Genomic DNA, 12,687 nt, shown 5'->3' with positions numbered 1-12,687 from the left:
GGGAATATACACAGAATACAATACGCCTAATTACCACTAACACTAGTGATGGATACAAGCAAATTATGAAAACTGTCCTCATTACAAATAATGACCCAAGTCCACGAAAACAGTGTGTAAAAAAAGTTGCCACCGCAACCTTTTGATAAGGTAATTTTATTCAAAGTGCCGGGGGGGGGCACAACCTGAGTATACAGAAAACATACTATAAGAAACACCCAACTGTGGAAGAAGAGAGAACATAATTCATATAATATAGAGAACTAGAGAAACAGAAATTATTGGACAGAGCCATTTCCCAACCAGACACAGAATTGAACATAATATGGTAGGCAGAGAATATATTTCACTAAAGTGTGCATTTTTTTTTTTTTTTAATAGCGTGAAGCCACACCAAGGTAAGACCCCTCAGACACCCCTGAGAGTAAACCCCGGATACACGAATAACACAACCGTGCCCACCAAAACTCTGTATCAGGCAATTCAAATTTACTTATAGTGCAAAATCAAATCCAATAGGTCTGAATCTACAGCTCATTTCAACCCCACGTTTGATCACTACGTTGCATCCGGACAGGATTCACCAAAGTGAAAACATCAAAAAGGCAAGTCAAAAAATTATTAAATGAAAGGAAGATAAAGAAGTGGAAAGGATGAAAAAAAACCACAGGCATATGTCGAGGAATAAATCCAACAACTGCTAGATTTTTTTTTTACTGAAAAACAGAAATTTCAACAAGAAAACTGAGGGAACAACCACAAGGTGACAAATCCATCAAGTGGCCGAAAAATATGGCATTTACATTTTAATTGCCCCAAGTGAAGAAAGCGGGAGATAAATGTCAATTTAAACAAACCTTCCTCTAATGGAACAAATCCCCCTCCCAAACTAGCAATCTGATTCAGCACCTTAATGTAAACAACTTGTCCACGTAGCAACAGATATTAGGTGTGTAGCATATGCATGTACTAAAAGAAAAGCAAACCTTGTATCGCCGATAACGTGCTTCATTATTTCCCAAATTTTTCTTGATAAAATAATCCGTCAAGAAACCAGCAAGGCCATCCAGCAGCCATTCTGAACAATGAGCATTAAGCAATGACAGCAAAAAATGATTCTCAACTCTTATGCAAAATAAAAGTACCGATAATCTAAGTTCAGCACAGTACAAACAAAAAAAATACTGTACCAACTTACCATCATTTGGTGCCTCAGGAGTGATATAGACACCAAACCACTGTCTTGCAAGGGCATAAGCAAGTTTAATCCTTGTGTCTATAGTCTGCCACAGAAATGTTTCCCATCAACATGATGCAGTAAATCAAATTAAATTTAGCTCGGCTTTCCCTACTGGCAACTCTACTGAAGATCAAACCTGTTTAGTCTCGCACAAAGCTGACCATTGCATCTTACAATAAGGAGAACAAAAATTTAACAAACAAATACAATTAATCATAACCCTTAATTTAGGAAAATTCTAGCTGTCATAAAATTTTTATTAAAAAAAAGACTCAAATAACCTTCAATAGCTGAAGGAAGACAGGATGAAAAGTGTTTTATGGTACCATTTGAACAGTACATGCAAATAGTACAATGCTTCGTTTGATTTCATCTGTCCACAAGGATTAAACACAGTATGTTGTATAATCATAGACCAAAGTAGTGAATAGCAAGCTTTCCTTTCTCTTCATTTCACCATTTAGGCAATTGAGAAATGTTTCCCATAAAACAAAATGCAAGTCAACAGAAAATATGTTCCAGTTAAGAAATCTAAGAACGATGGGCAAAAACGACTTTTGCTTTCACAAAGCAGGAATCATTTTCCACCCCCGCTTAACTCCAAAAAAAAAATATCTTCCAACCATCACTACTACCCATTGCTTAGACTCTCAGGTCGAGGGTAATAATGATGATCTGCAGCACCATGGCAGACACTGCAGCTCAAGGCTCCAAGGATAACTCCCAAAGACTACACCACGCTCCTCTATGACACGTTCTTTGGCTCTATATCTACCTTTCTTGAGAAGAAGGACCCTCGAAAAGGCCAGCCATTCTGAAATATCTTCCAGTGTCAAACTGACTCGTCAGAATCGGCATTACTTTTTTGTGAATGGTTCATGTTGTTCTCTTTCTCTCACCCTTTTCTGCGATAAGCAAGCAATATTGCTGGGCAAAATCAGCAGAGGGTGGTTCTTGAAGATGGTGGATGTTCTGTCACAGGAGGAAGGGTCAAAGGAATTCGTGAAAACTGACAAAGTGGGCAACACAGCAAAAATTGCCCAACGAGCTCCAAAAGCCATGACAGGCTTTTGGCCTTGGCAAGATATGCCAAGGGTTTGAAGAGGGTTCACAGATGCCTTGTTAATGAAGTCCCCTGAGCAGCCATAGTAATTATGGCTGATTCTATTTATGTTTGGATGGCAGCACAAAATAGTTTCTTTCCACTAGCTTTCTAGATTTTATTGAATTTTGTTTTTTCTTCATTGCCCTAGTTAGCTGTTTCTTATTGTTTACTTCCAGTATACTAGGATTTTCTTTTTGCAGCAAAGAAGAATTTTATTGAAAATAGGAATAGGCAAGAGCCCGAGTACACGGGGTATATACAAGAGCGTCACCTATGCATGGTGATCCAGTGATACAAAGAATTCATGAAATTTCATGCTGTTAAAATCAATTACAATCAACCAATGGAGTAAAGTATGAAAAAAGAAAGTTCTAATTCTTCCATTGACCACTCACGATCTTCAAAGCTTCTTTCGATGTATACTAGGGTTGCACCCCTTTTTTAATAAAGTTGCCTTATCAAAATATAATGTTTTAGCAACATCTTCCAGCCAAAAGAAACTACATTAAAATAAACAGAGACTTGGTTAAAAGTTGCACTTGCTTTTCAAGGCTTATTGTTGTCCTATTTTTATTTATTTTTTTATTTTTGGAAAAAATGGCAAGGTAGACAATGTCTGCAGAGCAATTCAACTTCATAATCTCTAAAAGAATAGAAACAAAAAATTGGAAAAAAGGAAGATCATTGAGCATGTAAAAAGAAAAAAAAGTAACCCCTAGTGGTTGGCTAAAGTGGTAACGGCCTTGGTCTTGGTGGTATGCTCCAAGTCTAAGTTTCGAATCCTCTTAAGTGCAAAAAATTTCTGAGGGCAATCAAACTGGGGGAACTTCCCCTTGAATTACCTGAGGCCCACTTGCAGGAGACTCCTTGCCAACAGACTGTGCACCCGCAGGATTAGTCAGGACTTTGTTCTCAGACAGAAAGTGCCAATAAAAAAAATACTAAACAAACAATCTCCATTACCTAGTCATTTTATTTTAATTTAAGAATGATGGAACTCTTTTAAACATCAAATGGCATAGTCAAGAAAACAATATACCCTAACCTCCACCTCTTTTTGATTGTAATAATTAATATATATTTTTAGACCATAGCCTTCTCCTCTTAAACCGAGTCATCATATTTGGAAATTCAATAGTTGGAAGGCCATAATAAATTCAAGACAACCATTATGAGAAAAGACAATAGTTTTTAAATAAATTGTCCAAAGTGGTGCTATTGACTGATCATAAACAAAGACCAAATATGTAAAGGTCATATGTCTAGTAAAATTTTATATTTCTTGGTAGAAACAGCTCAGTTTTAGGGCAAGTTTGGGGGGTGAGATGAGAATTTTGTATTTTGTTTTAGTGTTTAAAATATTATATTTTAGTATTATTATTGTATTGGGATTTGAAAAAGTTGAATTGGGATTTGAAAAAATTGAATTGTTTATTATATTTTGTATGGGGATTTGAAAAAGGTATAATGATGAGATGAGAATTTTGTGTCTCATCCCACCCCCCAAACCTGCCCTTAGAATAGCATATTAATGCTTAGATAAAGAGTACATATGCTATCACTACTACACATGCATCATTTCTCGGTACAAAGTTTATACAGTTAGCCAAACCTATTTCCATCACCTTCCCATGTGTTTTGCCTGCAAACCAATGGCCCCCTTATTGTGCACATAAATACAAAATTACCATTCATCTATTAGTACATTCAGCAGCCGGCTTGACAACATAATATACATTATGCCTGTATGCATATACATGTATAACAAATTCACGAGAAAGAATTTGACTGCAAATAGTAATAAACTCATCAACCATAGGGGGTCAAGAAATGACCAACCTGATCAATAACCTTCTCATCAAATAGTGCTTGAGAACTAAAGATGCTCATGGAAGCCCCCAGACTTACTGAGGATACTGCCATCTCAGGTTCTATGAAAACTTGCTTGTATGACTCAAATGGAAAGTCTACCAAAAGGTAATCCTTATAACAGCTACAAAGGTAAAAGATTATATCAAGAGAAAATGTAAACGGAAAAAACTATAACTGCAAAAACAGGCCAACAATATGACAAGGATGAAAAACCTGAATGCACTATGGAAAAATTCCATAGTATTCCGAAGCTTTGGCATATTTGAAGACAAGCAAATGTGTGATATGAGATTAAATTGGTGATCTGGAAGGATTTCAAACGGTGCCACAGCCAAAGATATCCACTGAGCAGCAACTGGAACATTTAGACTATAGACATATGTCTTCCGAGGGGGATCATCCTTGCTCAGAACCTACAAAATCCAATTGGAAATGTATAAAATGTTCACTAACAAGGTTGTTACTCATATAAGAGAAGTCAAGTGTCAGGAACCAGCACGATAGACCATCCATAAGAACCACAAATCTTGAATTCTTATTATAAAAAAAATGGAATAAAGTTCTCAATTGTTTTGATACTGAGAAATCAAAACGGAAGAATAGATTATGCAAAAAACAAAAGCCAAGTGCCTTAAATTTTTTTAGCGAAACAGGGATCAAAGCCAACCTTACGGAGATAGCAAGTTAATTCCTACTACTACCTGATGCTTGAGGCAGTAGACTGCAAAACGCCATTTTTAATTTGCTTATCTAGCACTCGACTCACTTGTCTGCCGATTAAGCAAAACTCAAGCCAGGGTTCAGGAAATAGCTCCCATCTCCTAATTTTTATTGAAGACCATAAACAAACTAACTCACCAAATTTTCTAGATATATATATGATGAATGATTGTGCAATTGTACTTAAGAAATCCCAAGTTTTCCTAAAAAAGGCAATTTTTCACTAGAGTAAATGGGAAAATTCAAATTTCGTTGTGTCTACATACATTCTACTTCATGGAACATTTAACCTTGTGTTTTCACAAGCTAGCACATAGAATAAATTGTGCATAATACAGTAAATATCAGGCACTGTATATGCCAAAAGAAAGAATTCCCAAGTTCTTTTAAAAAAAATTATCATTATTTTTTTTTTATAGAGGTACTTTTCTCATTTCGTATTACATGGACATGTTTATATTTTGTTGCCTCTACATGCATTGCACTTTGTTGAACACTTAACCATGTGTTGAATTAACACATGGGACAAACTGTGTAGCATACATTAAATCTGGGGCACAGAAGACTAAAAGGCGGGAGAAGCAAGTTGAACCTCTGACTAACCTAGAAAAAGAAAATGCTCGGCGTTGAGCAAACTTAACCAACTGTACATTCGGCTTCTTCTCAATATTTGATACCATTATCAAACTCCTCTAAGTTTTTTAGAACAGGTTGAGACACCCAAAAAAGCTGCAATAACTGAGAAAACCAAAAGGAAAAACAAACCTTAAAAAATGAGTGGAGTAGAGGTAGGGATATATACCCCAGTGAGCCTTCCCCATGTATGGCTGGCACAGGATTGGAACTACAACCCTGAGGGGCATGGGGAGAGAGACCCCCAATCCCAACCTCATGCCAGGGGCCAAATCCACTCTCTGCAGCCCGAAACTGGTAGAAGGGTCGAGGGGGTGGATCCTCATTGGCGGGGCCCTCTTTTCTGAGATTTTTTTTGTTTTTTAATATTCGTAGATCTAATGTGGAAATAACAGGCATCTTTCTTAACACTCACAAAACTTTTTTCAGCATGACATGGGATTCTAAGAAGAATTAGTTTATAAAAATAAAATAGAAAAGACTTTAAGTTATGGATCCAAACACATCTCCTTTTTCCATATTTTGAAACTATTTACAAAGTTATTATAAGCAGGAAAACAAAGTTCTTTATTATAGGTATGCATCAATTAACTTCTGAAACATATGTAGAGAAAAAAAACCATCAACTATTGTATGGTTAACAAACAAGGGGGTGAGGAACCATAAATTGTGATTTTAGGCAGCCAGCCCTACTCCCCTTCTTTACATCTCTCGTATGACAGAGAACACCTAAGTCACCTCCATTGCAAAAAACGACCTAAAAATCCTTTCTGCCACTTAAAGCTTAGGTGCATATCAATTTCTGGAAACAGTAACCCCTAGGGGTTGGCTCCAGCGGTAAAGGCATTGGGCTTGGGGGTATGTTGTGCTCCCCCCAAGTCCAAGGTTCAAATCCCCTTAGATGCAAACAATCTCTAGGGGCCACACCCCCTGGTGAAAAGCTAGCGATTTAACCAGTTCTGTGTAGGGAAACTTTCGAGGGTGCGGTGCACGGGACCGAGTTTTACTCTGCAGGGATGAGTCCGAAGGGCCCTGCCTTGGAAAGAGAGGTTCCCTGACATCACCCAAAATAAAAAAAATCTGGAAACAGCACATCAAATGTGCGACTTTGGTTTCGTGATGCTCTACAAAGAAAATGAAGCACTTGTATTAGGCTAAAAGAAAGCTATTGCTTTTATTAATGATGACAACTTGCATTTCCTATTGTGTTCTTTAATATATAAAATTTTCGATCACTTGACCAGAATTATTACACTTTTGTTATGGTTCCTGGGGATAACTTATATATACTCCAATAGAACACAGGTTGACCATCCCTTTTCAATTTCTTCAAGAGCATTGTTAATTTAAAGAAAAAAATAACTTTTTGTTAAGTTTTTTTTTTATATATATAAGTAAACGATTATATTGATGTGAATAGGCATAGCCCAAGTACACTTTTCGATTGATGACAACTTGCATTTCCTATTGTGTTCTTTACTATATAAAATTTTCGATCACTTGACCAGAATTATTACACTTTTGTTATGGTTCCTGGGGATAACTTATATATACTCCAATAGAACACAGGTTGACCATCCCTTTTCAATTTCTTCAAGAGCATTGTTAATTTAAAGAAAAAAATAACTTTTTGTTAAGTTTTTTTTTTATATATATAAGTAAACGATTATATTGATGTGAATAGGCATAGCCCAAGTACACAAGATGATATACAAAAGCTCACACCTATTTAGGGAGAGGAAATAGAAACAAGAAATTCATGAAAATAGAGGCCACGTAAATCTACAGTTGTGACCCAAAGAAAAAGAGTGCTGACAAAAATTAATCTAAGTTCTTCTAGTGAGCGCTCATTGTCTTCAAATGTCCACTCATTTCGCTCCTTCCATAGACACCATATGATACAAATCGGGACCATTTTCCACACCGCTGAGATTTGTGGGAGACCTTGTAGTTTTATCCAGTTGGCCATGAGCTTTGTCACTATGGCAAGCATAACTCAAGCTAACTCCATTATATTGAACACTTCATTCCATAACGTTCCAACAACCTCACAATGCAACAGTAAATGATCCGCAATTTCACCACTTTTCCTACACATACTGCACCAATCCACTATTATCACCTTATGTTTCCGTAGACTATCCGTCGTCAAGATCTTACCTAACGCTGCTGCCCTTACAAAAAATGCCGCTTTGGGAGGCGCCTTGTTTCTCCATATCTTTCTCCATGGGAATTGCGTATTTTGTGGTTGTGTAAGAGACTTATAAAAAAAGCGGACCAAGAATGTACCTTTATCGGTGGGTATCCACCACATCTTGTCTGCTCCTTGGGTTCTCGGCATCATGGTGTATAGAAGACCAAAGAACTCCTTAATGCTGTCAACTTCACAATCTTGGGTGGCTCTAGTGAAATTCACGTTCCATTGAATATTTTGTTAAATTTTTGTAGAAGTAAAGATATCAAAATTTTATCAAAAAGAGCACTAGGGCAACCCAAGTATACAAAAGTATACAAAGGAGAACACCAAAGGCGGGGGAGGAGAACAGGAATTCAGAAAATCTGTAAAGAATGAGAAGCGAGTGTTGTTGTGGGCAGTTGTTCCCTTCTACCACCAAGCCGACCATCAAACACAAGATTGGGCCCCTTCTCAAAGGTTTGATGGAATGGCCCGGCCCACCCAAGAGCACTTATCATGGCTAGAAACAATACTGATGGTTTTTATATCCAGTAGGAATAATAAGATCAAAGTCCACCTCAGTTAGTGAGCCTAGTGATAGGAGACTATGTAGCTTGGTTCATAGAGCACTTGTTGGGTTAAAGATTTTTTTGCTGCTGAATGTTACAGCCTAAATGCTAAACTATTGACCATACTTGCCCAGATGGGTGTTCACCCCAAAATGTTCTCGGACTGCATGCATACATCAATAAGTAACGTTGTGCAATGTGGCACATTTAATTGAGAGGAATGATACAAAGTTTGTGGAACGAGATTCTTGGTAGGATGGGTATAGCTTGGATGATGCCTAAGCAGGTGGTGGATCTACTTGCTTGATGGAGAGGTGTAGAGGGGAGACAACATATTGCTGCCATTTGGAAAATGGTTCCTTTGTGTTTGATGTAGGTATTTCCTCTGGTATATGTCCTGTGTACTCGAGCTATGCCTATTCTTGGTGATAAATCTCTTATTAATTATCAAAAAAAAAAAAAAAAATCAACTCAAATCCAAACATCTTTCAATCTCAAAGATTGAAAAAAAAAAAAAAAAAAACTTATCAAAAAAACTTTTATACTTTTTATCCAATCATTTGCCTAGATTGAAAAGTAAAAACCACGACCAACAAAAACTACCCTAAAAAATTACATTCAAACAAATTTTCAACAACACCTATCCACTTTCACAAACCCCAATACAAAATATATTTCAAAAAAATTATTTAAAATTTTCCTATCTACTTTCACAAAAACTAATAAACAATACACCTCAAAACAAATTCTAAAAAACTTTAAGCATTCTAAAAATTTCTCTTAATTGATAAAAAAAAAAATCTCTTAACCAATACCCTTTAACTTTAGCAACATTTTCTCACTGTCTTCTGCATACTCCAACATTAAGCAAAAAGGAGTGGTCCACATACCCGGCTGATGTTTTGTTAAGTTACACACTTAGGCATGATAAAAAAATTAAGCTTCACCAGTATTCTCTATGTTAGTCTAAATATAATTTAGCGCTTACAGACACCACATGCCATTATGTGATACCCCATATGATATGGATAAGGGTAGGTGGTGTATGGGATCCCACATTGCTTAGGAAGGAGAAGTTCTTGCTCTTTATAAGGTTCCAATGGGGCTCTAATTGTATCATTGACTAGTCATTTTGGAGTATAGATCATGTGGTTTAGGCCTTCCATTGGGGCGTTACAAATGGTATCAGAGCTTATCCCAACCAGAAATATGGGACTTGAGCCGTGCCACCTACAATGGACAGATCCGACGAGGACGTCGGGAATTTAAGGGGGGTAGATTGTGATACCCCATATGATATGGATAAGGATAGGTGGTGTATGGGATCTCACATTGCTTGGAAAGGAGAAGTTCTTGCTCTTTATAAGGTTCCAATGGAGCTCCAATTGTATCATTGACTAGTCCTTTTGGAGTATAGGCCATGTTGTTTGGGCCTTCCGTTGGGGCGTTACAAATGGTATCAGAGCCTATCCCAACCAGAAATGTGGGACTTAAGCCGTGCCACCTACAATGGACAGGCCCGACGAGGACATAGGGAATTTAAGAGGGGTAGATTGTGATACCCCATATGATATGGATAAGGGTAGGTGGTGTATAGGATCCCACATTGCTTGGGAATGAGAAGTTCTTGCTCTTTATAAGATTCCAATGAAGCTCTAATTGTATCATTGACTAGTCATTTTGGAGTATAGGCCATGTGGTTTAGGCCTTCCATTGGGGCATTACACATTATTACTCATAAGCATAACTTGTATATTCTATCAATTCTAAAATATGATAATATTTTGCATTTTCAAAATGCAAAACTTGCTGTATCACTCAGATTATCACCATGGATAACATATGCCATCATAATTGACTAATGTCATATGCTTGTATATTCTATCAATTCTAAAATATGATAATATTTTGTATTTTCAAAATGCAAAACTTGCAGTATCACTCAGATTATCACCATGGATAACATATGCCATCATAACTGACTAATGTCGCACATGTTAGAATAGTTAAGAGTACGTTAATCATCTTTTACTTAATTGTGAGATTGCAAGTATATTGTGGACTAATTTCTTCAATCAAGCTGGATTGGCTTGGATCAAGCCTAGAATAATTGTGGATCTTTTCTATTCTTGGAAAGGGTTAAGTAGTAATCCACAAATTGTTGTAGTGTGTGGTTCCTACTTGCCTCATTTGGTGTATTTGGAAGGGAAGGAACAACTGAATGTTAGAAGACCGCGAACGAATGTTAGCATTTTTTTTTAAATACCCTTCCCATGTGGAGTGTTTCTATAAACTTTTCTTTATATGGATAAGAGTTTCTGTAAACTTTAATGAGCTGAATTTGCATGATTTTCTTGTATCTTTTTTTTTCCATCTACATTAGGGGTGGGCGGCGGCACCACCCCCCGCCACCACACGTCCACCGCCCCGGCTGCGGCGCAGGCAACCCTACCCACCCCATGCGGGGACAGGCACCCCCACCCATAGGCAAAATACCCAGCAGGGGCGAGGGGCAGTCTGGGCCTAGACCTACCCCCCTCCGCACCCCAGGCCTAGGCTTAAGCCCAACCCAAACCTAACCCCCCCCCAACAGTCTCTCTTCCCCCTCTCTCTCTCTTTCCTCTCTATGTCACTGCCCTCTCAGACCCTTTCTCCCTCTCGCAGTCACCGTGGGCCCGTGGCCATGGATTTGCGAAATCATTTTTACTAGTTTAGTTTTGCACTCTTCAAAATCCTTACTAAGAAAACTTGTTCCCTCTAAAAGCTGGCAAGGCTTTTAGTTGAATCACCATGTTATATATTGAGTTAGTCCCCAAGGATGTAAGGAGCAACTTTATGTTACTCAATAAGAGGAAAGAAAATAGGGGTGTCACCAAAATGCTTTATATTTTACATTAACTTTATAAACAAAACCTATAGCCATGTTCAATGGTTTACAATTTGCAGTTGTTTACAAGGTAATCACCAAATTGCTGCAGCATGGAATATGATTCCCTTATGTCTCATGCAGTATATTTGGCTAGAAAGGAATGGTCAGAGTTTTGAAGATCGAGAACGCTCATTGGATGGCCTTAGATGTGTCTTCTTTCATACTTTTTGTGGGGTTCTGCGATTATCCTCAATTGTAACTAGGTGTTTTTTTTTTTTTACAAGTAATAATATTATATATATATATATCAATAGGGGTAACCAAGTACATTGGAGTATACAAGAAAAACACCTAGCCCATACAAGAAAGCCCCTAATGACCCAAAAGCCCATGAAAACCTACCCAAAATACACAAAGCCAGAATTGGAAAACTATCAATACACCTCCTCGATCCCATCCCCTAGATTCCGTGAAAAAATCCTCTACCCAAACATCCCACTCCCATTTCTAATTTCTAACTTGTAACTAGGTGTTATCCATATATACTTATTGTGTACTTGGACATTGCCTATTTACTTAATCGATAAAATCTTATTTTACCTATCAGGAAAAAAATCTTTACAGAAGAGTCCAATGACCTAGTGCATTGGAATTTGTTAGCTATTTGTGTTAAACAAGAGGATGTAATCATATGGTATTTCAACCCTATTCGTTGTTGATTGGAAAGCATGACTTTCACGATTGCTAAGAAAGCTAAAGGATTCCAAAGTGATCACAATTTCAAATTTCCTCCACGGAGCGTGAGGAATCCAAAATGGTCAAAGTCTCTCATTTCCTCTATCATGCCTTTATTTTTATTTTTTTAATAGATGGGAGTGCACGTTACTAATTACTGTGTATAGAAAAATGTTATAGTGGATTATTAATTTGAAACCATTTGTATACGACAATAATCAGGCCTTCAAGAAGGTGTGTCATCAACTTACACAGAAAAATAAAAATAAAAAAGAAGACAAAAACAATCTATTGCTTATAAACAGCCCTTCTGGGGAAGTGAGTCAGTTACAGGCTAAAAGAGCAACATTGTCAATAGTGAATCAATGGGAAATGAGCAAACTTGTCAATACCGAATCAATAAGGGAGTTTTCTAACTTACAAAGATTTTTCTTTGTACTATATTCTCAAGTTTAGTTACCTGTCAAAGACATATTGGGACATCTTCTAACTATAACAGGGACATTGGACCAGTTTCCCCCCTTGGAAGCAAATCCACATTAACATAGAGGGATAACCTATTCTTGTATTCTATTCCTATTCTTGGCATTTGTAATTACCAAATCTATTCTCTAGTTTGGAAATAGTCAGTGTTGGTAAAAGCGCGCTTAAGCACAAAGCACTAAGTGCCAAGGCTTAAGCACAAAGCATATCAAAAGCAAAGTGCATTTACAAAAGATGCTTTAAGTGTGCGCTTGGCGCTTTTTGTGTGAGCTTAAAGTACAGTGA

The 12,687-nt window shown here is 37.3% G+C and overlaps 1 protein-coding gene across 2 annotated transcripts in view; it reads right to left on the bottom strand.

Moving 5' to 3' along the window:
• LOC108984299 (transcription initiation factor TFIID subunit 2) overlaps window positions 1-12,687 on the bottom strand; it is a 54,038-nt gene that overhangs the window by 37,729 nt on the left and 3,622 nt on the right. The window contains exons 5-9 of one of the 2 annotated variants that reach the window (XM_018956206.2): window positions 4,431-4,630; window positions 4,185-4,338; window positions 3,188-3,223; window positions 1,199-1,283; window positions 987-1,078 (exon numbers count right to left, since the gene is read on the bottom strand). In XM_018956206.2, the coding sequence (XP_018811751.2) occupies window positions 987-1,078; window positions 1,199-1,283; window positions 3,188-3,223; window positions 4,185-4,338; window positions 4,431-4,630 (567 nt within the window). The remainder of the gene's footprint in view (window positions 1-986; window positions 1,079-1,198; window positions 1,284-3,187; window positions 3,224-4,184; window positions 4,339-4,430; window positions 4,631-12,687) is intronic. The other variant, XM_018956207.2, reaches the window with a different exon arrangement.

This window comes from Juglans regia, chromosome 6 (genome assembly GCF_001411555.2).
Source record: "Juglans regia cultivar Chandler chromosome 6, Walnut 2.0, whole genome shotgun sequence".
NCBI classification, from domain to species: Eukaryota; Viridiplantae; Streptophyta; class Magnoliopsida; order Fagales; family Juglandaceae; genus Juglans; species Juglans regia.
Note: the sequence above shows the minus strand (reverse complement) of the source record. Positions and strands in the feature narration are given on the sequence as shown.